The sequence below is a fragment of the Amblyomma maculatum genome, chromosome 4 (assembly GCF_055883805.1).
Source record: "Amblyomma maculatum isolate TAMU_Amacu chromosome 4, ASM5588380v1, whole genome shotgun sequence".
Lineage (NCBI taxonomy): Eukaryota > Metazoa > Arthropoda > Arachnida > Ixodida > Ixodidae > Amblyomma > Amblyomma maculatum.
In genome coordinates, this window is record NC_139347.1 from 104,250,712 (window position 1) to 104,273,696 (window position 22,985).

The window sequence follows — 22,985 nt, forward strand, 5'->3', positions numbered from 1 at the left end:
AGGCTGAAAGGAGAGGCAACTGGGCGGAAGTTACGTCCCTGTCTATGTAATAAGCAGGCGCCAATGTAATGCGTGAAACTTTAACGCTTCTAGGTTTTCTCAGTTCCTGCTGTCCATAATCATACCTTAAAACTCACGGGGTCATACCGTTTCTCAAGTCGGCCAACAGCGGCGCATTGAGAAAGCCGCCACTTTGCTGCCGACTATGGGTCCTCCGAGAATTTAGGATTCAGAACGTTGAACTCATTTATTGGCCGAAACTCTCACTGCGTCATTCGCGGAAACGACACAAACTCGGCCCGCTGCCCAGCTCCTCATTACACAGCCGCAGGCGAGGGTATTAATTAAATTATCCCGCAGAGGCCAGGAAAAGACAAAAGCTCACAGGAGCCATTATATGCAACGTAGCAGCCGTATTGCTTTACCCGCGGGCAGTCTCTCGAACAAGGGTCCAAAACGAAAATCCCAGACCTGTATGTGACTCGCTTTATAAAGCAGGAGCCCATAAGCGGATGAAAATGTTTTTCCTCTTTCTCCCTTCGTCGATGTTCTCGCATTAACTGAGCATTGCGAAATAGCCAAATTCTTCCGACGAGCTGTGCAACTACTTCGCCCTGGAGTCAGAGTGGAAGAGATGACCACGAGCGTTTTTCACCGAGTCGGGGACTATAATCGCATTAACGAACTATAGGAAGCTGTGCGGCGGAGAGCAATTTTTCGGCGCCGTGGGCATTGCTCTGTAATCCGCCCAAGATTAAAGTGTTGCCTAATTGCCGAGTATTATGAAATCATTGTAATTTCTATTTTATCCGATCACAACTGCATTTCAGAACAGATAAATTTCAATTCTCGGGACTTGTCCGCGCAAGTAAAAATCGTCGTCTTGCGAACGCGCGGAACTATTCCGACTGGGCAGCGAGCGATTGCTATGTGTCGACACTGCGCGTTTCGGTCCTTCTCACTGAGTCTGATTCTTTTATCTTCGTAGACGTGGACGAGTGTACGTACGAAGGTACCTGCAGCCAGTCCTGCGTGAACACCGTGCCAAGCTTCCAGTGCCTTTGCAAAGAGGGCTACAGGCTACGGGACGACAAGCGCCATTGCAAGGCCCAAGGTACGTCGATGCTTTTGTGAGCATGGGTGATTATGACGGAGACAGGGGGCACCTTGCATTGTGATTTTTTGTGAATGTTAAGGGAGTGCTCGCCCTGGAATGTTCATCGGCAGAAAAAGCCTAGTAGTTATCGGGCACGTCCTTTTGATCTCTGTATTTTTCATTGGCCTTCTAAACAGAGAACTGCCGGAAACAACAAATATAGTAGTCGGTAAGAAAAGGGTACTCAATTCATCTGAAGCGCCCCCATCACTGCAGCCAGAGAAGAATAAGCTGTTGAAACGCAAAACAAAAAGTGCCGTAGGCGAACTACAGGGCACGTTTAGTAACAGCGAAGTGATTTACTCTGTAAGCTGTTTTAGCAGAAGGACCTTCTGAAAAATGACAGCGAGCGGTGACTTTCTCAATCAGGATTGGCACCTGCAGCCCTCCGTGAGGGAAAAGCTGAATGAAAACAGGAAGATGAAACAGAAAATGGAATAACACATCAAACACCCGGCAGGAAGAGGCTCCTGTTCCCGCATAATTTTTGCGTGAAATAAAAGCCTCCCCACAGCGTTTCTTTCTTTCTTTCTTTCTTTCTTTCTTTCTTTCTTTCTTTCTTTCTTTCTTTCTTTCTTTCTTTCTTTCTTTCTTTCTTTCTTTCTTTCTTTCTTTCTTTCTTTCTTTCTTTCTTTCTTTCTTTCTTTCTTTCTTTCTTTCTTTCTTCCTTTCTTTCTTTCTTTCTTTTTCTCACTAGTGGTACCATATTTTAGTTTGCTAAGCTCAAGTACATAGGTTAAATACACGTCTTCTAGTACAGTGATCGTTGAGTACGAGTGAACGTGGGTGTGTCCCTTTCACGGCGCAGGGTCGGAGGCGTACATGATCTTCGCCAACGGCGCCGACATTCGGCGCATCACGATGGACAAGTCCGAGTACACTTCAGTGGCGGCCAAGCTCCAGAACGCCGTGGCACTCGACTACCACCTGGCGCTGGACCTGCTCTTCTGGTCCGACATCACTGTGGACGTGATTCGTGCCTGCAGCCTCAGCAATTGCTCCGGCGAAGGCAGCGTGCGCACCCTGGTCTCAAGAGGCCTCGGAAACCCGGACGGACTGGCCATGGACTGGCTCATGGGGCGAGTCTACTGGACCGACTCCGGCCTGGGCCGCGTCGAATCCGTGAATGTCGATGGACGTCACCGGAGGGCGCTTGTCTGGAAGGACCTGGACAAGCCGCGGGCCATCGTCGTCTACCCGCAGTTCTCGTGAGTCTGCTTCTTTCAAATATAAGTAGCTCTTTTCTGCATATCATAAGGTAGTAAGCAACCCCTAATGCAAGTGGGTCCTGTTGCTTTTTTTGGTATGTTTGAATAAAGTGGAATGGCGATTAGAAACGAATAAGACTTTATTAAATAGCAATAAATTTTCCCAGGAAAGCAGAGGCGGAGTATCTGTCACACATGTTCTGTAGGTACCTAAACCGCGCCGCAAGGCAAGGGAGGCACATGGCAGCAGAAGTGGAAAGAGAGAAAGAGGAGCCATAGTGGAGGGCTACGGAGTAGTTTCGACTACCTGGGGATTTTTAACGTGCGCTGACATCGCACAGCACAAGAACCTCTCCTTTTCGCCTCGATCGAAACGCAACCTCCGGCGGTCGGGATCTTTATTCCGTATAAGGAAGAGATTGGCTGCCACATAAGTATAGAGAAGAGGAATGGAATAAGTAAGTGCTTTCATGATCGAAAGGCGTGTGGCGTATGGCGGTGGTGATGTGAGAGTAATCTCTTTCACTGCTGTAATTGCACTAAAAGAAGTCAGGTACGTGCTTATAACCTTCATGGGCGTAACCACGTGAACTGGTGGCGTTGGTTGATGTCGAGTCTCACCTCATCGTAGGAGCGTCTTCTGGACGGACTGGGGTGCGCGCCCTAGGATAGAGCGGATATACACGGACGGATCGGGTCGGCGAGCCATCGCAGACACTTCGCTTTTCTGGCCCAACGGGCTCACCATCGACTACGCCAGCGACCGCATCTTCTGGGCCGACGCCAAGCACCACCAGATCGAGAGCGCTGACCTTGATGGAGCCAACCGCAAGAAGGTCATCGAGGCTGGTACGCTTAGTCTAGCATAGGCGGCCATTCTAGGCGTCTATATACTGACGGCTACTAACACCAAATAACGGTGACCTCTGCGTGGTTCTCCGAAATTGTTGTCTAAGAAATTTGATTACGTGACATCTGTTAGATTCTTCTTGTTTAGCCATTCGATAAGGTCTGTGCGTTAGTGCAGACCTTATCTAGCTATTCCCTTTTCATTTGCTTGAATATACTGCCACATCCAGGTGAAATGTAGTCCATTTCTCTGTTCCGTTTATCTGTGAGAACCAACCTCAGTGCTTATGTGCTAGAGAAAAGAGGCAATGCACATGCTTCAAGCGAGAGCAATGTTATCATGTGTTGAAAATATCACGGAGTGATTTTCTTTCCTTAGTTAGTAAAACTATTCCGGCTAAGAATACAGACACTGTTGTTCGTTTTTTTTTTTTTTTTATCAAACTGCGCTGTTTTGTTTTGTTTTTTACATCGCGTTTGTGCCTCTTCCTTCAAGGTCTGCCGCATCCGTTCGCTGTAACCATATTCGAAGATACTCTCTACTGGACCGACTGGCAGACCAAGAGCATCCACACTGCCACCAAATTCGGCCAACACGAACCGTCCATCTTTCATCCCAAGTTATCCTTTCCCATGGACATCAAAGTCGTCCAGAGCCTGCGGCAACCAGATGGTAATAACTAAGCTAGACGTTGATTATGCATTGATTATAAGCGTGTATTTAGCAGGCATATGTCAACGCTCATTTACTCGAGAGGACATAGCTGTAAGCTTTATAGGACAAGTGTACTGCTAATACATGCATTTGCCTTACGACGTATGGCGGCAATCATTTCGTCACTGTTTTACTACTTCAGGGCAACATAAAAGAGTTTTTTACATTGACAAGTTTACTGATATGTTATATATACTAAAAGGTACTGAACAGCGCTAGCCTAATGTTTACATCCGTATCATGTTATTTTGTTTTATTTTCTGAACAACGTTTCAAGTTTTCCTACTCCAAATGCTACGCTTCTTACGCACTTTTGTACACTGTGCAGGCATCTGTCTTTAGAAACGCTATAGCCCTCAGTGGTACCATCGAACAATTTGCTGTGTAGGGTTAGGCCACGGGAAGTCTACAGTGTAAATTCACTTTACAATAACCGAAAATTTCACACACAGAACAGGACAAAATGAACGGACACGAGATGAGCGCTATACTAACAACTGGTGTTCTAATGCACACACTAAACACACACGTACTCAAACACTTTCAGCTAGAAAATACAGCGGGTTCAGTTAGGCGACAGCGAAGAAAATTCTCTCTCCAGATAGACGTTCTCTTTTTTTAACAAGGCTACCGAAGGAGAGCTACCAATCATTCCTCTTGCGTATTGAAAAAGTTTCTATGATTTCGCACGTCACTTTATCGCGGTCTTTCTTTAGGACCTGATGATTTCCATTAATAGTGGGTTGGCATTCTCCCTCCTGGTAGTATCTCCCGAACCGGTTGAGATTACTCTTAGTAGCTGGCGTCAGCAGTGACTCGGCGTGCTCTCTGAACCGATCACTGTTTAAGCGGACGCATGCTTTGCATACGATGCTGACCTCGTCACCACCTCTATTGCCACTATGGCAATAAGGACACTGTAGCAAGTCTTAATTGCTGTCCTTGAAAGCTAAAGATGTCATATATGCAGCCTGCTCCCTTAAACGATCCTTAACACAGCGGCTCGTTTGACTAATCTGCGAACGTCCACGATAAAGTGGATTTCCATATATGACACCCTCCAGAACGAGCACCCAGAGTCGTTGCAGATGCTAGTCACTAAGAGCAACGTCACCCTGCACTGCAGAGACTGCAATTGATAGTGCAAACCTAATCTTCATGGCTGCAAGATCGAAAAGAAAAAACAGGACAAATGCAGGTGCGAGGTCGTTGAAGCATTTTGTACATACAAACAGAATGCTGATTGTGCTATCGCTTGCTTCTAGAATCGATAGCATAGCCTGAAGATAGAGCGAGGAGCTTGCATTGAAGTTTCCAAAAACTTGAAGACGTCGTCTTATATGCAGATAATCAAGAGGACCAACACAGTTTTACCATTTGCTGAGTCGCGCAACCAAAGGTAGGAAGACCTGCAAGACTGATATGTCAGAAATTATCACTACCTCGACCTCCCTTGCTGCGGAAAAAGCCGCCATTGCAGCGGCTTCAGTCTACACCAGAGCCACTACAATTTGAACGACTCTAAGCATGTTGTTATAATTATATCAAAAGAAATCTCCCGCATTACTCGGGACATGCTTCTCAACTTTGACCCAACTGAAAATTAAGAGAAATCAACATACTTTTGGCGCCAGCTTACTCGGGGATCCCAGAAAACGAGACAACCGACGCATATGCGCCTGGATTCCGGAAAGCATCTCACCTCATACCATAATTACAACATACTACAGACTCGGGAGAAGAACGCTCCCATCATTACACAGCTCACTCTTCAGAAAACAACAGTTGGTGTGGAAGAAACTTCAAACTGATACATTTTCTAACCTATACATATTTTGAAACGTTTTTATTTCATAAATTAGCCCGACCTGTCGATTCTGCGGGGAAATAGCTTCATGAAAACACATAGTTTGGGATTGTTGGGCCCATCTACCTCCAAGATAATTAATTATGATTGATTCCTCCCTTGACACGTGGAATAAAGTAAAGGCCAGCGACTGCCCGGACATTCAATCCTGAGCAGTGGCATAGACCTGTGTCACACGGCATCTAATTGTCTCGGAAGCCCGTGCTGACCGCCTTCCCAAACCCTACATTCCTTACAATAATAAAGTTGTTCTTCCTTCCTACCCTTTAAAGAGAGATCACCTATCTGGAGAGGTATAATTTTTTTCGTAGTTGCTTATCTTCATCTTCCTTATTTTCTGCGTGGTGGTGTTTGAGTTGACGTGTGCTCGGATGATGTGCCTCGTTTTTCTCTTGTATTGCTCCGCGTGCAATTATAACGTCAGTTGCTAGCAGCGCTCATGTCGTGTCTCTTCCTTTGGTCTTTTTCCTGGGCTCGATTTTCAGTTATGCCAAACCAAAACCAACTAGCCTAACTTCTTTTCTTCGACGTACTTTTCCCTCAGCCAAACGTTTAACTTTTATGGAATGCAGTATTACCGAAAAAAAAAGGTTGATTTTTTTTTTTTTTGCGTTCAGTTTATATATACGACTTGAAGATTATGGATGCACTGAGTAATTCGAAAAACACTATTAAGCTGCAAACCTTCACGCAAGGATGCATGGAAAAAAGGCTATTAGGTTACGTTTTCTCGCTATTGCTACCATCCATGAACTTTTGACAGCGAGTACACACACACATGACAGACATGCACAAATTTGCGTGACATTCGCACAGACATACACACACGCAAATCCGGAAAGGGCGGGGGGGGGGGGGGAATATGGAGCCGACCATCAGCGTGCGGTTATACGGGCACTCTCGGTGGAAGCGTGCAGATGGGGGGAGAGGGTGTAAATGTCAATTTCAATAGCTCAAAATCTTCTGTACCTATATTCTATACAGTAAAAGTGCTGTAATATACTCTTTCGTTGCCACCCCGTCCTTTAAATAGTATTTCAGCCCGCCTTAATCATATATATGCTCCCACAAGAATTCTAAAAATAAGTATCCATGAAGACACCAACAGTGCAGATACTAGCGTGTGTGTGATCTTAACCGCTAAAAACTGCTGGTCATGTCGAGTCTCATAAGTCAATTATCTCTGTTACAAGCGCCCGGAAACGTACATAAACGAATTCCTCAATTTTTGATAGCGACCGTAGAAATTTGAAATTGTGGTAGTTCAGTACCAGGGAGAATAACACCACCAGCATTCGGCTCATTTCGTCCGAAGAAAATGGTTCAACCGATTTGAAAAAAAAAAAGTGTGTTTATTGCGTTGACACGCTGTTTATTCACTTTTCTTTCGACTCGTCAAGGTCCGAACGCTTGTACGCTGAGCGACCTCAAGTGCAGCCACATCTGCGTTTCCAACAACGAGACAGCCTCTTGTGCCTGTCCCAGTGGCTTGGATCTGCAGGCTGATGGCCTGTCGTGCATAGAAAGTGAGTCAATGTTTGCCATAAGGTTAAAAAAAAAAACAATTTTTTTCTCTTCTTCCTTTTCCCTTCGCCACAATTCCTATAACTTATGTTCTTGCCTGCTGCGGGAAAGTACATAGCCTTATTTGTCTCACGTTACACTCAGAAGAGCGGAGGCTGCATGCGTTTATAATAATTCCTTCAAGGAAACCTTCAGATCTGCTAACCTGTCCCAAATATACTACTGAAGCTCCATCGCAATACGCGTGAGCTACTTTCATGGTAACGAATTCTATCATTCATGACGTCCCAGTCAAAAAATCCACCAGGTTGGTTTGGTGTGTTCTGGTGTTGACATCAGGATTTCCTGATGTGCCTGGTGTAGGTACCGGACCAGCCTGGTGTGTTTTCCTGTGACCACCAGACCATCCCGACATACTTTGGTGTGCTGACTTGATCAACCTGGTGCACCTAGTGTAACCACCAGACCAGCTTGGTGATATTTTGTGCGGACAGCTTAGGAGATTTTGGACAGCCAACCAATCTAGTATGTTCTGAAGGGTATGTTAGGCATGATGCTGCAGGAACGTCATTTGCTACATTGCAGTACTTATACCTACCATCTTCTGCTTTGCTGTGCTTAAGCCACCGCTAGATGAAGGCAGGAAAACATTTGAAGAACAGGTCAATTTCTTATAGTTTCTCTTTTGTATAGTTGGTGACCCTAATATGGCACTGATCAAGGTTAACTTTTGGTGAAACCATAACTTCAGTAAACACTCATCGAGATCACTGATCGACGCTTTCCTTGCTTCGATTCTGCCACTTCGTTAGGAAGAATTGAGAGATCCTCTGTTTTTGATATTTACGATATTTGGTATATATATAGAGCTATTATGGCAATTCTTTGCGCAACAGTGGTAGCGGCTTGAGTGGTTGGACAATGCTTTGTAACAAGGCACGGGGAATGAAATGAAATCCCTCGAATCAGAAGATGAAGCGGGGGTATTTTAAGAGGTTAACTGTTGGCGACACTAAGTTGGCATTGATAGAGATGTATACGATATAGAACACAGATATATCTAGTCACAGTATGCAATATTCTACTCCACGTCTGAGGCGTTGTGCCTTCCTTCGCTCATTGCGTATCACCGCACACAGTCATATTAGGAAGCGGCCTTCAGGTGCTAATATCTTACTGTTAAAGGCTCTTACTGTTCGTCGCTTAAACAAGTTATCCAGGCTGTGAAGTAGGCCACAAGCGAGTAATATCGACGGCGTTTTAGAAAGCCTAAGCAAGAAGGCACCTGTAAAAAGAAGTATATGGGAAGAGAAAGATGCGGCGGGATAAAGTACAGCGTATTACTTTATTTCACAAGTAGTCTTTTTCAACATTAAGACAACGGCCAGGAAGAGAGCTTCAGGCTTACTTTTTGAAACTAAACATTTCAATGATGTGGACGGGAAAGAAGCTTTGCAGTCATTCCGGTCATTTCGACGAAGCATTAGATAAACAACATTCCAAGATGTGTCATCAGAGGCAACAAAATGTGATTGCCATCTGTTACTTCAATCGCAACCTTCTTATTCTTTAAAAGAGAGTCGAAGGCTAAGTGGGAAGAAAGAATGTTGGCTTACTCACACTCCTGCAATGAAGACCATGATAGTTTGGTGCTACATTTTTTCCGGCAGGAAATGGAAGTTACTAAACGCGGAATGTGATTGGGTTCTTCTCTTTCATTCCTTCTTCCTGCTGTTTTGACCCAAACCAGTTGGTGCTGCTAAATATACTTGTCGGCAAAAACAAAAAGCGTACTATTTAATCACTGACCTATGCCATCAACTGAAGGAGAGTGCAATTGGATGAGGTGTGGGGGACTAGGGCGGATGCGGTATTAAGGAGGAAGTGGGAGATCACATCTGGCCCTGCAGTTTGTTTGATTCGCTAGATGGATTCTACCAAAGAAACGGGGACCTGCTTTGATGGGATGCGTTTCCCTTTGGTATAGGGTCTACTCTTCGCATCTTCTTGGCTTCACTTGCCCGGGAGTCTTGCGTAAAGCTTCTTGGCGCCGCACTTAAAGACAAGCGAAAACAGATATCAGATGTATACTGTCACCAGGAATGTCCTGGACACAGTACTTTCAGGATTCCTCGTCAGGGTTCTAGATGCCGATGCATTCTTTATTGGCACTGAGGCGGACGAGTAGCTCTCGTGTTATGGTCGTTTTTCCCTAGAGCCGGCGCGAGGTTATGAACGTACTTATGCCTTGGTGAATTCGGTGCAACAACCTTTGAAAATAAATACGAGAAAGTGGCGCACCTCTTTCCTCGGTACTGGTAATAACACCAACTTGCTTGTTTGTCATATGAGTGCGTTCTTTGAGCTCTTCGTATTCTTCACTCCTGAAATGCAGAGCCCGAGTCTTTCCTGCTTTTTGCGCACCGCGGGGACATTCGTCGCCTGTGCTTGAACTGCTCGTACGACGTCGATGTTACCCTGCCGCTGCGTAACGCAATCAGTGCCGTCGACCTCGACTGGGATGCCGCGACCGACACGATATTCTGGACTGACGTCACTCACCACGCCATCCTGAAGGTCAAATGGAACGGCGAAGGACAAGAGGTAGGTCTTGCTTCATGCATTTAGGTGTTAGTCCTTAGGTACCCTCGGCCGAGTGCCATCACAGTATAGTGGCATGACGCTTCGTCGCTGATAACTAAGGCTGCTCAATTGAGGTGGAAAGATTTTCACCGCCCACTCAAATCACAGTAAGGAAGGGATCGCGTCGCATCTATATAGTAAACATTATGATTAAAGCGCTGCTTACTGCTTATGCCCCGTGAACCGAAACTGCTGAAACTAGTCTTAATCGAGAATCGTGTTCCAGCAACGGATTTACTCTAAAAACGCACATAGTTTCAGACCACAGCACAATTGCATATTGGTAAACCCCGAGAAAAGTGCATGAACTTGGCTTCACGTGAATTCCCTCAGAAGATAAATACATAAGAAGGTTGTTCGTACTGCTTGTTTGCACGTATCTTATGTGAATGCTACTATAGGTTGGTGATAAGAATTCCCGTTATGTACAAACTTCTCACATTATTTTGACAGACGTACGGCAAAATATCTAGCAGTTAAGATGGCAGCTTAATATTGCTCATAGATAGCCTGAGTCGCTTTGGGACGTTAAACCCCATAAACCAAAATAAACCACTTATGTCGCGATGGCTTGACTTAAAGGTTTGACAGTGAGGTGTTCTGAAGAGCGCTGATTTTCTGCATTGAGTAGGGTCACTCTAAAGGACAGGAGTATAAAAAGGGACAATAGGCAGAGAAAGCAAACTTACCGCGACGCTGCACCTGTGAATCCCATTAAGCGCTGCCAGAGTAAGTATTTGATGAAGGACAGCGAAATTGGCCCTAATTAGGCCGTCGATTTGTAGAAAATGTTTATAGGTATTATAAAATAGTGCTTCTAGATAAAATTGCAAAATCCCTCTCTCCGCTCAGCTGTTTTTCTTTTTTTTTTTCAATATATTTAACGACAGCTTGAAGGCCAACCAGCTTTAAAATTTCCTTGTCTTACCACCTCGCCTTAGGGCCCGTCGGAGCAATCCAAATGTAAATAGCGATATATACAGACCACATTTTTGTATACTAATTCAACTGCATGTAATGTGCGTTCATTTGCGACAGCGTATACGTTTAAATTTATATATTTATTAGGAGGGCTAAAAGTGCCGACAATTCTAGCACTTTCTGATCGAAAGCTATGGACAAGAAAACTAAGACGCCTACCCTGCAATGCAGCCCTTCAAGCAGCCAATGCATCTATTTTTCGTGTTCCTATCGATTGGCAGTAGATTTGTTTGCAGCAAAGGTGGGGCTGGGTTTGTCTGTTTTGGCTTACACGGTTTAACGTCTCAAAACGATTCAAGCTACGAGATACGCTGTAGCGCAGTGCTCCAAAAATGTCAACCACTTGCTGTTCTTTGGTGTGCACTGACATCGCACAGTACACAGCCGCCTGGCCTTTCGCCTCCATCGAAAAGCGGCAGACGTGGCAGGGTGGAACCCGCGCCTTTGGGTCCAGCCGTCGTGTGGGCTAAGACATGGCGCGGGTGAAGTGTGGACGTGTGTGCATGTGTGTGTGTGTGTGTGTGTGTGTGTGTGTGTGTGTGTGTGTGTGTGTGTGTGTGTGTGTGTGTGTGTGTGTGTGTGTGTGTGTGTGTGTGTGTGTGTGTGTGTGTGTGTGTGTGTGTGTGTGTGTGTGTGTGTGTGTGTGTGTGTGTGTGTGTGTGTGTGTGTGTGTGTGTGTGTGTGTGTGTGTGTGTGTGTGTGTGTGTGTGTGTGTGTGTGTGTGTGTGTGTGTGTGTGTGTGTGTGTGTGTGTGTGTGTGTGTGTGTGTGTGTGTGTGTGTGTGTGTGTGTGTGTGTGTGTGTGTGTGTGTGTGTGTGTGTGTGTGTGTGTGTGTGTGTGTGTGTGTGTGTGTGTGTGTGTGTGTGTGTGTGTGTGTGTGTGTGTGTGTGTGTGTGTGTGTGTGTGTGTGTGTGTGTGTGTGTGTGTGTGTGTGTGTGTGTGTGTGTGTGTGTGTGTGTGTGTGTGTGTGTGTGTGTGTGTGTGTGTGTGTGTGTGTGTGTGTGTGTGTGTGTGTGTGTGTGTGTGTGTGTGTGTGTGTGTGTGTGTGTGTGTGTGTGTGTGTGTGTGTGTGTGTGTGTGTGTGTGTGTGTGTGTGTGTGTGTGTGTGTGTGTGTGTGTGTGTGTTCATTGTACAAATGCTTGCGTTGTTGGTGACGCTATAGCGAGCCGCTATCGCTCGTGACCACAATTTGCAACTGTCCGTATCCAGTTTATTAAGCCGTTCGAGAGTTACACTGAAGACACGGCTATCAAAGAACTTCGATCGCCCAATGCTCCGGTTTTCTAGTCGATTTTTACTTACTCTGTTAACTTTCAGAGAACGTCAGTGACGAATTAAAGACCTTTTTCTGTAATCTAAAACATACCTAAATGTAGAAAGAAAAAGAATGCCTATTTGCACCTTCACGTGCAGACATTCTCATACCAGTACATGTATTCAGACTGAATTTCGCGACTGGTTGAAATCGAAAATATACGAATAAAATTTTCAGAGTTGAGGTATTCATTAAATAGAAGCTCACGCAGCTAGTCTATGCTGAAGTTCATATTTTGAAGGTATAATATAAGCTCGGAGCCATAAAACTCTTTTTTTTTCTTTTCGATGATCACATAGAAAAGAAAAGTTCATGTTCAGCCAGGCACACGGAATGGAGTCCCCGTCGTCGTTTCAGAGAGCTGAAATACCAGGCACTGCGCATGTATAAGTATTGAAAGAGCTGATTACTTCGAGAGAAATGCTAATGCCATCCACGCCCTATTTTCAAGTAAAATTGAACCGCTTTCACACAATGAAGGCATATACAAACGAATGCGGTGGCCTTGCTAGGTTATCGATCATTCGTGCTTTGTACAGGCCGACTAATTACACATCCGCTTTCGTCAGTGACTGCTTCCATAAAACGAATTTCGATATCATCTACATTCCGAGCTCTTTGTTAAGTCCTGCGCGTTGCTGATTTTGGCAGCCTATGCGCCTCCACGAGCACTAATAATGACACGTTGTTCTCGTCTTATTTTTTTTCTTTGCCGAAAGAATCAGTGTTTCTTGAAGCTCTTTTGTAGAACTTTAAAGAAAGCCGAAAGCAAGCAGGGCCAGGTTTCGTGTTTACACGAAGAAATTGTCTTTATTTTCCCCCTTGATCTGCGTTGGGTTCATGCTCAAACGCACTGTATACGAAGGGAAAATTTATCAATAAGCAAATATCCTCGAGTTGTTTTTCTAGTACGAATTAGGGCTAATTTATCAATGTACTTATTTGAGCAGCTCAACATATTTAAAAAATGTGGCTTCAGCCTTTCGGCAGACAGCCCGCACATTTATGCTAGAGTTAACAGGGTTGCGACGCATTCATATCGTATAAGCCTACACGACATTCCTATTAACTAACGGCTCTCATTATTTCTAGATCTAAATGGGCCATTTTCTTAACGGAGTTAGCTTGTATTAGCAGAAGACTTTTTTTCCTTAGTCGCGGTTCACTAACGCGATGCAGCAGTAACGTGAAGGACCAATATTTATTTGAATGGATGGTTTGGGAAGACGTCAGGAGCTATCTGCGACCTGGTTTTCTCGGTAATTTTGAGGGACCTGTTTATAGCAATTCATACTTTCGTCATGCCCATAATAATTATTAATTACTTACTTTACTCATGCCCATAATTAGTATTAATTATGGGCATGAATAAAGTATGAATTTCTATAAACAGGTCCCTCAAAATTACTGAGAAAACCAGGTCGCAGATAGCTCTTGACGTCTTCCCTAACCATCCATTCAAAGAAATATTTGTCCTTCACGTTACTGCTGCATCGCGTTAGTGAACCGCGACTACCTATACAAGCAATCGACAATAGTAATTGTTCCTAAAATGTTCCTCTGCATAGACAATTAAGTTCCTCCAGACCACGTCTAGTTTGATTCGTCGCAGACGTGGTACTTTATAGTTCCGTTTATCTTGCAACCGGTCAGTCGGCAAAAAAAAAAAAAAAAAGAAAGAAAACACCTATGCGTCCTATATGGTGGTGTGGAAAAGCTCGGTGACAGAAATCGGGCCTTTTTTTTCTCAGCTGAGAAGATTTCGCAGTATCGCGAAGGGGAGAGATTAGTACTTACGTAAATATAGACATGTCTAGCGCTACTGACAACCCGAGGCTGATGCATGGCTTTTTTTTTTTTTTCGATACAATATAGCAGTTATTTTCTATGTTTCGTGGCAGACTGCGGTGCAAGCGATATTGCAATTTCTTGAATGGGTATTTTTGAATGGGTATTTTGTTATCATTGCGTATACCATGTATCTTAGGGTATCTGCACATGCACTCGTTTTTGCTGAACAATTTTACTTAATCCACATGCAAACTACGCAGTACTAGTCCCGTCCGTCTGCTGTCTTTTGTCGTCTCTGTCGGTCTATATGCACTGCCAAGCAGTACTTTACACAATTGCTGAATGGCCCGAAAGGCGTCTGGAAACCTTCAAAATCCGGACTGTGTATATATCTTATGATCTTCTGTTACCCACTTCCAACGCCACCAGCAGTCCCCCATTTGAAATTATTCACTGGTTAAATATCAGATGGAACCTTAACAAAGACTGATGTGCCGCTATACTCTGGAGAACAATTAAACAGTGTGGTTTTACAGGTAAAGATGCAGTGATAAAAAAATGTAAGCAATAAGAGCCACACTCCTACACCAAAAATTCGAGGACACTTTGGCGACTAAAGGGATGAAAGGCGAAAGCCTGAGTACTGTATTTTGCTACGCGACTGTTGCGCATGTAGCGATGAATGCTGCTATGAGTAAAATGAACGACTACTCTTTCACATTCTGCAAGTAGGTACATTTATTCAGTGAATTCTGCTTGGCAGCGACGAGATCGCACTCCTTGTATCTTCGCAGTTGTTCTACGTTTTGTGTGGCTGATGTTACAGGGTGCGCGACTATAAGTAGCAATGATTAATTAATTACGCAACTGTAACTACTCAGTGGATATTAATTAATAGGTCATTATATAGGGACTGGTAATTCGCAAAATGAATTAATTACTAAGTCATTAACTACTAATCAGTAAACAATTAGTTATTAGTAACTAGTAATTCATTAATTAGTCGTTAATTTATAATTGATCATTGGTTGGCATATGCCCATATAACGCACGCCTTCGCGCGTACTATGGTGGTGCTCTGTGATTGGTCGAGACCCCATGACGTCATGCAGTTTCGACCAACCAGAGCCGCAGCAAAAGCGTGACGCTTTTGCTGATGCCAACAATGAGGCAATAAAGGCTGTCGCCCTAATATAAATACGAGTCGCCCACCAAATTGCAGCGCTGGCTATCTCTATCTATACGTTCACCTGTCATGCAGCGGCCCTGCCATTGTGTCTCAGTGGTTAAACCATTCGACTATTAATACCGAGGGCACCGGTTCGATCCCGTCCACGTCGGCCGCGTTTAGATACAGGGGAAATGCAAGGCGTCCGTGTACTGCGAAATGCCATTGTACATTAATACACTGGAGATGGTAGAAATTTTCAGAGCCCTCTACTATGGCACCCATCATATCCGATGCTGTTTTGGGACGTTGAACCCTATAAACCAAACGAAACCATCCTGTAACACTAGGCCTCAATCCACAGCTCCAGCGGAGCTACGTGACCAAGGTGATAGTCACACTCGTGATGTAGCTAAAGGCACTGTAAAGAAGAGCATGAATGCTCAGTGAGGTGGCCCTTCAACGTCTTCCATACAATGAAGTATCGCAGCACTGAGTATTTCTCATATTATTCCTTGAGTTCTAAGGATATCTGGATCTATACAAGAAACCAATTGATAAACTGATCAGGTCGAATGCATAACACAAAATCATTTTTTGAGAAGCTATTCCGTAGCTGAGGAAATTTTAGATGTTGCGGAGGGTGGACCCCACGCCAGGATTTCGTTCGGTGTGTAGGATTTAACGTCCCAAAGCTACTCTGGTTACGAGAGACGCTCTGGTGGAGGACTCTGGAAATTCTGACCACTTGGTGTTTTTTAAACTGCACTGACATCGCGCAGCACACGAGCGCCTTGTTTTTCTTCACCGTCGAAATCCACGGCAAGAATAACCTGGACAGAAGACGATCCCAAAAGTACGGAATACACAGTACGAGCGCTGTATAACGTTTCATCCGAGAGAACATGCTTTATTAAACAAAGGAACAGGCAGAAACAGATGCCACCTACAAAACTAAAAAACGTTAATCAGTCAACCACCAAAAGCACTTGTAGCCACGTCGAAGAAGACCTTTTATCAGGCTGCACCTTAAGGATTTCAACATATCGCATGCTCCTGAGGAAGGGGTTTGGTTTCCCGTGGCATGCACAGTGTTGCTGGACAAGAAAGCATGACGTCATTTAACTGACCTCCGGATGGCGCAGGTGGTGGTCGGCACGAACGCAGAAAGTGTGGCCGGGCTGGCCTTGGATTGGGTGAATCGTAAGCTTTACTGGACGGACGCTGCCAACGACAGGATTGAAGTGGCCAACCTGGACGGAAGCCATCGTGCCGTGCTCATCTATGACGGCCTAGATAAACCACGGGGAATCGTCGTGGACCCGATTCGAGGGTGAGCTCATAACTCTTGTTGCGCTAAGTGTTCAATTTTGTGTTAACCGGATAAATCATTTTTGCGTTAACTGGAGCAATGTTGCCTTAACTAAATGTCATCGCAATGACAACATGTGATTCGCCTCACAACAGAAGAGACCAATGACTGCACAGCCTTTGAGAATTACACATTTTGGGGACTTCCTAAACTGTATCAAAAACCTTACAGGCGAGATCTTTTCGTAGTAACCAGAACCTGAACTATTATAACATAGCTTAATGAACACACTTCCGTACGCTTCGTTACTACAGCGGCAGTATGAAAACAGCCGCTCATTAGTTGACTCGAGAATTGTGCAACAATGGTCCCTGGCGTATCATGTCATGAGCATCTGCTCAGGGGTAGAAACCTTGTGCTGAAATTTATTTTTACCTTATACTGATGATATCGATTATGATGGCCCTGTTGAAATCGAGCCTATAAAAGAAATTGTTCAATAAGTTTAAAAGTTTGGCTCGGTTGTAGGGAAATATACCATAAAGAATGAGAATAGACTTTTAACTCTACGGTAAGATGTGTGGGGTTCCGCAGCCTATTTCTGTGTTTGAAACCGCGCGCACTTTTTCCTGTTTGTTTTGGTGTTTCTCCGAGCAGCGCGAGTGGGCATGAGCGAGCTGCCATTCGAGGGAACGGCGAGACCATGGCTCGCGGACCTGTTTTCTAAGAAAGAAGGCGAGGCCTTGAGATGAAAAAGCAGTAGTGATGGCTGTACGCAATCTCCCTTTTGCCCCTCTGGCTAAAGTGGTTAGGCCCATTAGCGCGCCGTCAGGCCTCAAACGCGGATCATGTGACCACAAACAAGTTATCGTTTTCGAAGAGTCCAGCAAGGTTCACAGATGAAAAGGGAGTTTAAAGCCTTTGGCTGATGATAACTTTTTATACTAATGCACACATAATGTTATTACTGTTGCTTATTAGAGATAAAGCATAGTTTTTCAGTTGTTAGATAGTTTCAAAAATGTATTTCATAATGAACAGACAAATTTAACTCTAAAAATTTATACTTTATTAACACTCTAAGAAGCTCTCACTCTTGTGTAGCGGAATGCCTGTTGGGGTATATGCTTATCGCTGTTCTTCAATCGTTTAATTTTGTCAAATAATCGTAAATAATAATACTGGATAAATTTGCTGCCTATAGACGTAAGTCTGCGCAGCTTCACAGATGGCATGAGACGGATGTAAATGTGCTCGCCCGCATAAGCAAATGGGGCACCTTCCCGCAGGCATATGTACTGGACGGACCTCGGCGACCTCCCGAAGATCGAGCGGGCCAGCATGGCAGGCCAGCAGCGATCGGTCATCGTGCAGCACAACCTAACCTGGCCTAACGCACTCGCCATGGACTATGCGACCGAGACGCTTTACTGGACGGACGGCGCCACCAAGACCATCGAGCTCATTCACATAGCCACCATGAAGCGGAAGGTGGGCGCCCAGATTTACACGTAGAACTCTCGGTCATAGATGAATAAATCAAACAAGAGCAGCACGCCTGTTTGTAACCGTCGGTCTTGGAACTTTGTAAAAACTGAGCATCTCGGTATTCGATAGTTCACCGATCGTCGTTGTTTATGTATATCTGATCGGCATTGTGGTAACGGTTCATAAAATTTCGAAACAGTAGGACGATTTGCAAAAACAAAAACTGCGATATCACGGTTAAACTGCTATTAATATGTGCCGTTATGCGACTTGCTTATACTTGCTAGCTGTAGACGTTATGTGCTGCAGTGATTGGCACGTCAATAAATATTTGTAATAGAGGCAAGCTAGGAAGAGGAAAGATCAAGAACATTGTGATTTTCCAAGCCTAAATAGCCTTTTACTTAGTACCATGGAGAACTACTTCCTAACTGGTCAAACACGAGTAATGTATGACGCTGTTTCGACTGGGAAAGCCAAGCTTTTTATTAAGTGTTGAGCAATAGCCGAGAAAACCAGAGAATCAAGATGACTACACAGTATATGAAAGAGCACTGACCAAGGGTCGATGGAAAGCGTCAGTTCCCAAGTCGAGTCAACGTTTCGGCAAGGGGTCTTGTATTCGTCTGGGTAGCGCGATCATTAATGGTGGAGTTTTAATGCACTTCTGCTTCCGAAGAAAAAGGTTTGATTTGGTTTAGTTTGTGGGGTTTAACGTCTCAAAGCAACTCAGGCTATGAAGACGCCGTAGTGGAGGACTCCGAAAATTTCGACCGAATTTCGAAGAAGAGAAGAGGAAGAAGCAATATTAAGATAGTAGTAAAGTGGTATGTGGTTATTTATTATTAGATATCAAAAAGAAAGGAAAAGATGTTTACAAGCTCGGTATTTGATATCTGAAGCACCTGAACTAGAGCGACGGAAATAAAGAGATAGTGAGGAAGCAGTAGAGGAAAACAGAGGTGAGCGATAGGGAGAAAGGACAGGATAGGCAAAAAGTAACAATAAAGAGAGATCCATACGCTATGGTACAATATACAGTAGGTTGTTCGAGGCCATCTTGCAAATGTCTTTTGCGGTTCCTGACAGTTAGATGGACAATTAGGCCGCTATCGCTGGACGTGTTTTCTCCTTTACGCTCATTCGCCGTTATCAATTCAGAGACCCTCGAAAGCAAAGATATTCAGTTGCAAAGATAGTTCAAATCATCAGTAATACTTAAACCCTGTGGGGAGGGGGGATGATCACTTAATATTTGCTGCTGCTTAACGCAATATCCTTTGACAAGAGCCAGTGTTATCGTTTCATAGTTTCCTGTGGTAATGAATTTGAGGACAAGGTGTATAGGTACATTTACTACTAGTACCGCAACGACGTGAAACGCAGGGATTAATCCATAATAATAATTAAGAGTTGGCTCCGTAAAATGAGATAGACATACTATTGCCGCCTTCTGACTGCGCGTTCTAGCTCCGCTCTCAGAGTGCCTTGCTTAATCGATATCACGTCTGTGCAGGCACTCATGTCCCACGACCTGCCCCACCCATTCGGGCTGACGGTGTTCGACGGCCGCGTCTACTGGACCGACTGGGACAAGAAGGCTATCCTGTCGGCTGACGCCGCCACGGGAGAGAACAGGAGGACCGTTCTGCCTGGCCGCGACAACCTCAGGAACATACTTGTCTTTCATCGAAACAGACCTTCAGGTGGGGGAACTGTTCCAAGAACTTCCCGTCAGCGCATGCGTTTCTTGTGTCGTCTGATAATTTTTTGCGAAAGTTGAAAAAAGAACTACGCGGACTTCCCTCACACCATGAGGGCCACATTTTGACTGATGACAGCTTCACCAAATGTCGTCACTGGCACCACGGCTCCACGCATCCAACTCTTGGTATAGCAGTAACTATTGCAGTAACGGGAGCATGCAGACGCGTCAATTTAAAATTTAATAGTTTGCTTTAGTTTGTGGGGTTTAACGTCCCAAAGCGACTCAGGCTATGAGAGACGCCGTAGTGGAGGACTCCGGAAATTTCGACCACCTGGGGTTCTTTAACGTGCACTGATATCGCACAGCACACGGGCACCTCGCTTTTCGCCTTCATCGAAAAGCGGCCGCCGAGGCCGGGATTCGATCCCGCGTCCTTGGGAACAGTAGTCGAGAGCCGTAACCACTGCGCCACCCCGGCGGGGTTAAAATTAAATACGTTGCTACGAGTACCACTAGGTCTTTTCCTTTGCATGTGAATGTATCCTGATTACACTTTTATTTCCTCATTTTAGAGTAATTTATAAGGTTCACTTTGTTTAATTTGCCGTTTGTTGTAAGGCTGCTGATTCTTTCTTCTTTTGCAGCAAATTTATAACAAAAAGTGCCGAGTTCTTATAGCAGTGATGTGCTGTAAACAGCACACTAATGCGAGCTAAGTAGCGCTGTTAAGAAATACTAGTAGAAAGGGGTGGTGCGAGTCAGAAACCAAAACAGCCCTGTTTGCATTAACCACGATCAAGCTGCAATACTTTGTGTACCGTGCTTACCTAATCGCGCGAAAATTAATCGACTAGCATTTATGACTGCTAAGAGAGATCCAGGTAGAACCAAAGGAAGAAGATGGTTTGCACGGTATGAAGAACTGGACAAGGGTAAATGGGGTACGCCTCAGTTCGTAGATGAGCCAACGTTTCGACAAGTGGGCTTGTCGAAACGTTGGCTGGGCAGACGAAGACAAGTCCACTCGTCGAAACGTTGGCTCATCTGCGAACTGAGGCCTACCCCATTTACCCTTGTTCAGTTCTTATTCATACTAAGAGAGATGTAGGACATAAGAACTGAAAAAAAAAAAAAATTAGCGGCCTTTTAACCACTTCATTAAAGTACTAATGCAGTAGTATTTTGGGGGGTCTTCCAGCGATTCCATGCAACTAAATTGTCGTCACATGATGAATTTCTTTGTACTGGTGCTATGCGTGGAAAGAGGCTTATATACACCAATTTCAGTCAAAGTATGGGCTCCAGCTGATCCGTTCCGCCATTTCTGCAACAAGGTCAACTATTTCTGCTAAACCTCCGGTTCTATCATGTTCCAAGTTCCTCGTGGACATGCATAAGTGAACACTCTCTCGAATGTTCAAGGACCTTCCAGGAACTTACAGGAACTTGCAGTTGATTAACTTCTAGAATTATAGTAATCTGACCAGTTATGTCATCTTAATCTAGCGATCAACACGTTTTCATGCGCCAATTAACGCGTGTCCTTGTGGATTATTCTAATTCATTAATCCCCAGATTTGCGCGCGCATTTTCAAAGTGATAGACTTTTGACCTTCCGATCCTGTGGTGTAATTTCGTTGGGAAAAATAGTTCTCACGGCATAATCTTGCAAAGTTCTCGAGTAACTCTTTTTTTTTTTCTTTTGCGGTTCGTTTTCCTCTTTTCCAGTACCAAATGCATGCTCGTCGAACAATGGCGGCTGCAGCCACCTGTGCCTTATCGCGCCCAAGCCAAAGAGCTTTCTCTGTGCCTGTCCCACTGGGACGATACTCTTCAACGACACCAAAACATGCTCAAAAGGTGAGCAATGCATGCCTCCTTTATGCACGCGCACATAGTTATTGAGTGCTTAAGCTTGTTTCGGCTGCATAGAAAATACATATCCTGCTCAGGGTTGGAGGGGCTAGCACTGTCACTGTAATCATACTTAAAAGTAACAAGGAGCCGACGTCACCTCTCCTAGGTCATGGCGATGTTTTGTCATGGATGTGTTACGAGCATGTAGGCATTTGCTCCTGCTAAGGCCTTTATAACCTGCGTAATTTAAATTGAAGCAAATGCACATTTAAAATGTGAAAGTCGCACACACTGCGAATTTGTCACCTTGCTTACAGGTGTTAATGTACAGAGGCAACCAATCTTAAATTTGCTATCTGTCAGTGTATAAACCTGTAGGTACGATATTTAAATATATATAACGACGAAAATAAGTAAAGCTTATGCTTGAAGTTAAGATAAGCATCGGTAAAGGATAGCGTTGCACTAGAGATCAATGGTGTTCTAGCCGAACACTTTGTTTTGCAGCTGGTTTTGAACTAAAGCATGGTATCATATGAATAAAAAGCGACTTCAGATTGATACATACATTACCCGCACCTTGCGGTTGCTTGAGCAAGTAAATTACAAGGGGAACATTCTGCGAACAAGACCACGCGAAAGATAGCCGCGCTGCAGCAATCCGACGCCATGTTGGCGCGGGCGGTCGGGGATTACAAAGGATAACCCTCCAAAATGAGGTCTGAAAACGCTATATTATTCGATGCGGCCAAATTGTTGCGATATGCTTTCGGTGCATAAGCCGCATGCTGTACATTCCGTTGGATCAAGTATTCTTTTTCTACAATTTTGTTCCCGCCTGTTCTTAGTAGCGTGAGCTTTAGGTTGCTCCGTTAGGGAGCGATATCAATCTTGACGCGGGTTCGCCATTTCGTTCTTGCTGTGAGATCTCGTAGATCTGAACTTTGCGACTGGTTTTTTCAAACGCCGTAATCGATAAAGGTAAGCTCACGCAGTGCTTCGAAATAAACAAGGGTCAAATCTATCTCGTTGGCAAAAATAAATAAACAAATAAACGCGAGGAATTCTTTCTGGAGCACGGGCTCCCGTCAGTCCCGTCAAACTAATGGAGCCAACACGCTTTTGCCATCAGGAACCCTGTCACATGCTCCTTTTCAAAGCCGTGCATGCAATCGGCTCTTTGCCGCGGCATAAAAGACAGGGTACGCGCTTTCATGGAAAAGACACGCTCCCGCACGGAGCAGCTTATAATAGTGCGACGGGCAAAAGACAAAATAAAATCCAAGTGGCATAGTGAAAGAGTAAAAAAAAAAGAAAAGCAAAGAAACGAAAAGCAACGCATCCATCAATTACTCTAGTGTTGTGTGCTTTGCCGTGTTGCTTGTTGCGCTTTTTTGCTGTG

At 44.5% G+C, this 22,985-nt stretch overlaps 1 protein-coding gene across 1 annotated transcript in view; it reads left to right on the forward strand.

The window, feature by feature from the left end:
• The window catches only part of Lrp4 (LDL receptor related protein 4), a 193,005-nt gene that overhangs the window by 105,561 nt on the left and 64,459 nt on the right, over positions 1-22,985 (forward strand). The window contains exons 9-18 of the mRNA XM_084602336.1: positions 989-1,114; positions 1,965-2,364; positions 2,996-3,213; positions 3,710-3,886; positions 7,196-7,321; positions 9,715-9,923; positions 16,364-16,551; positions 17,820-18,021; positions 19,535-19,724; positions 21,455-21,586. Of these exons, the coding sequence (XP_084458462.1) occupies positions 989-1,114; positions 1,965-2,364; positions 2,996-3,213; positions 3,710-3,886; positions 7,196-7,321; positions 9,715-9,923; positions 16,364-16,551; positions 17,820-18,021; positions 19,535-19,724; positions 21,455-21,586 (1,968 nt within the window). The remainder of the gene's footprint in view (positions 1-988; positions 1,115-1,964; positions 2,365-2,995; positions 3,214-3,709; positions 3,887-7,195; positions 7,322-9,714; positions 9,924-16,363; positions 16,552-17,819; positions 18,022-19,534; positions 19,725-21,454; positions 21,587-22,985) is intronic.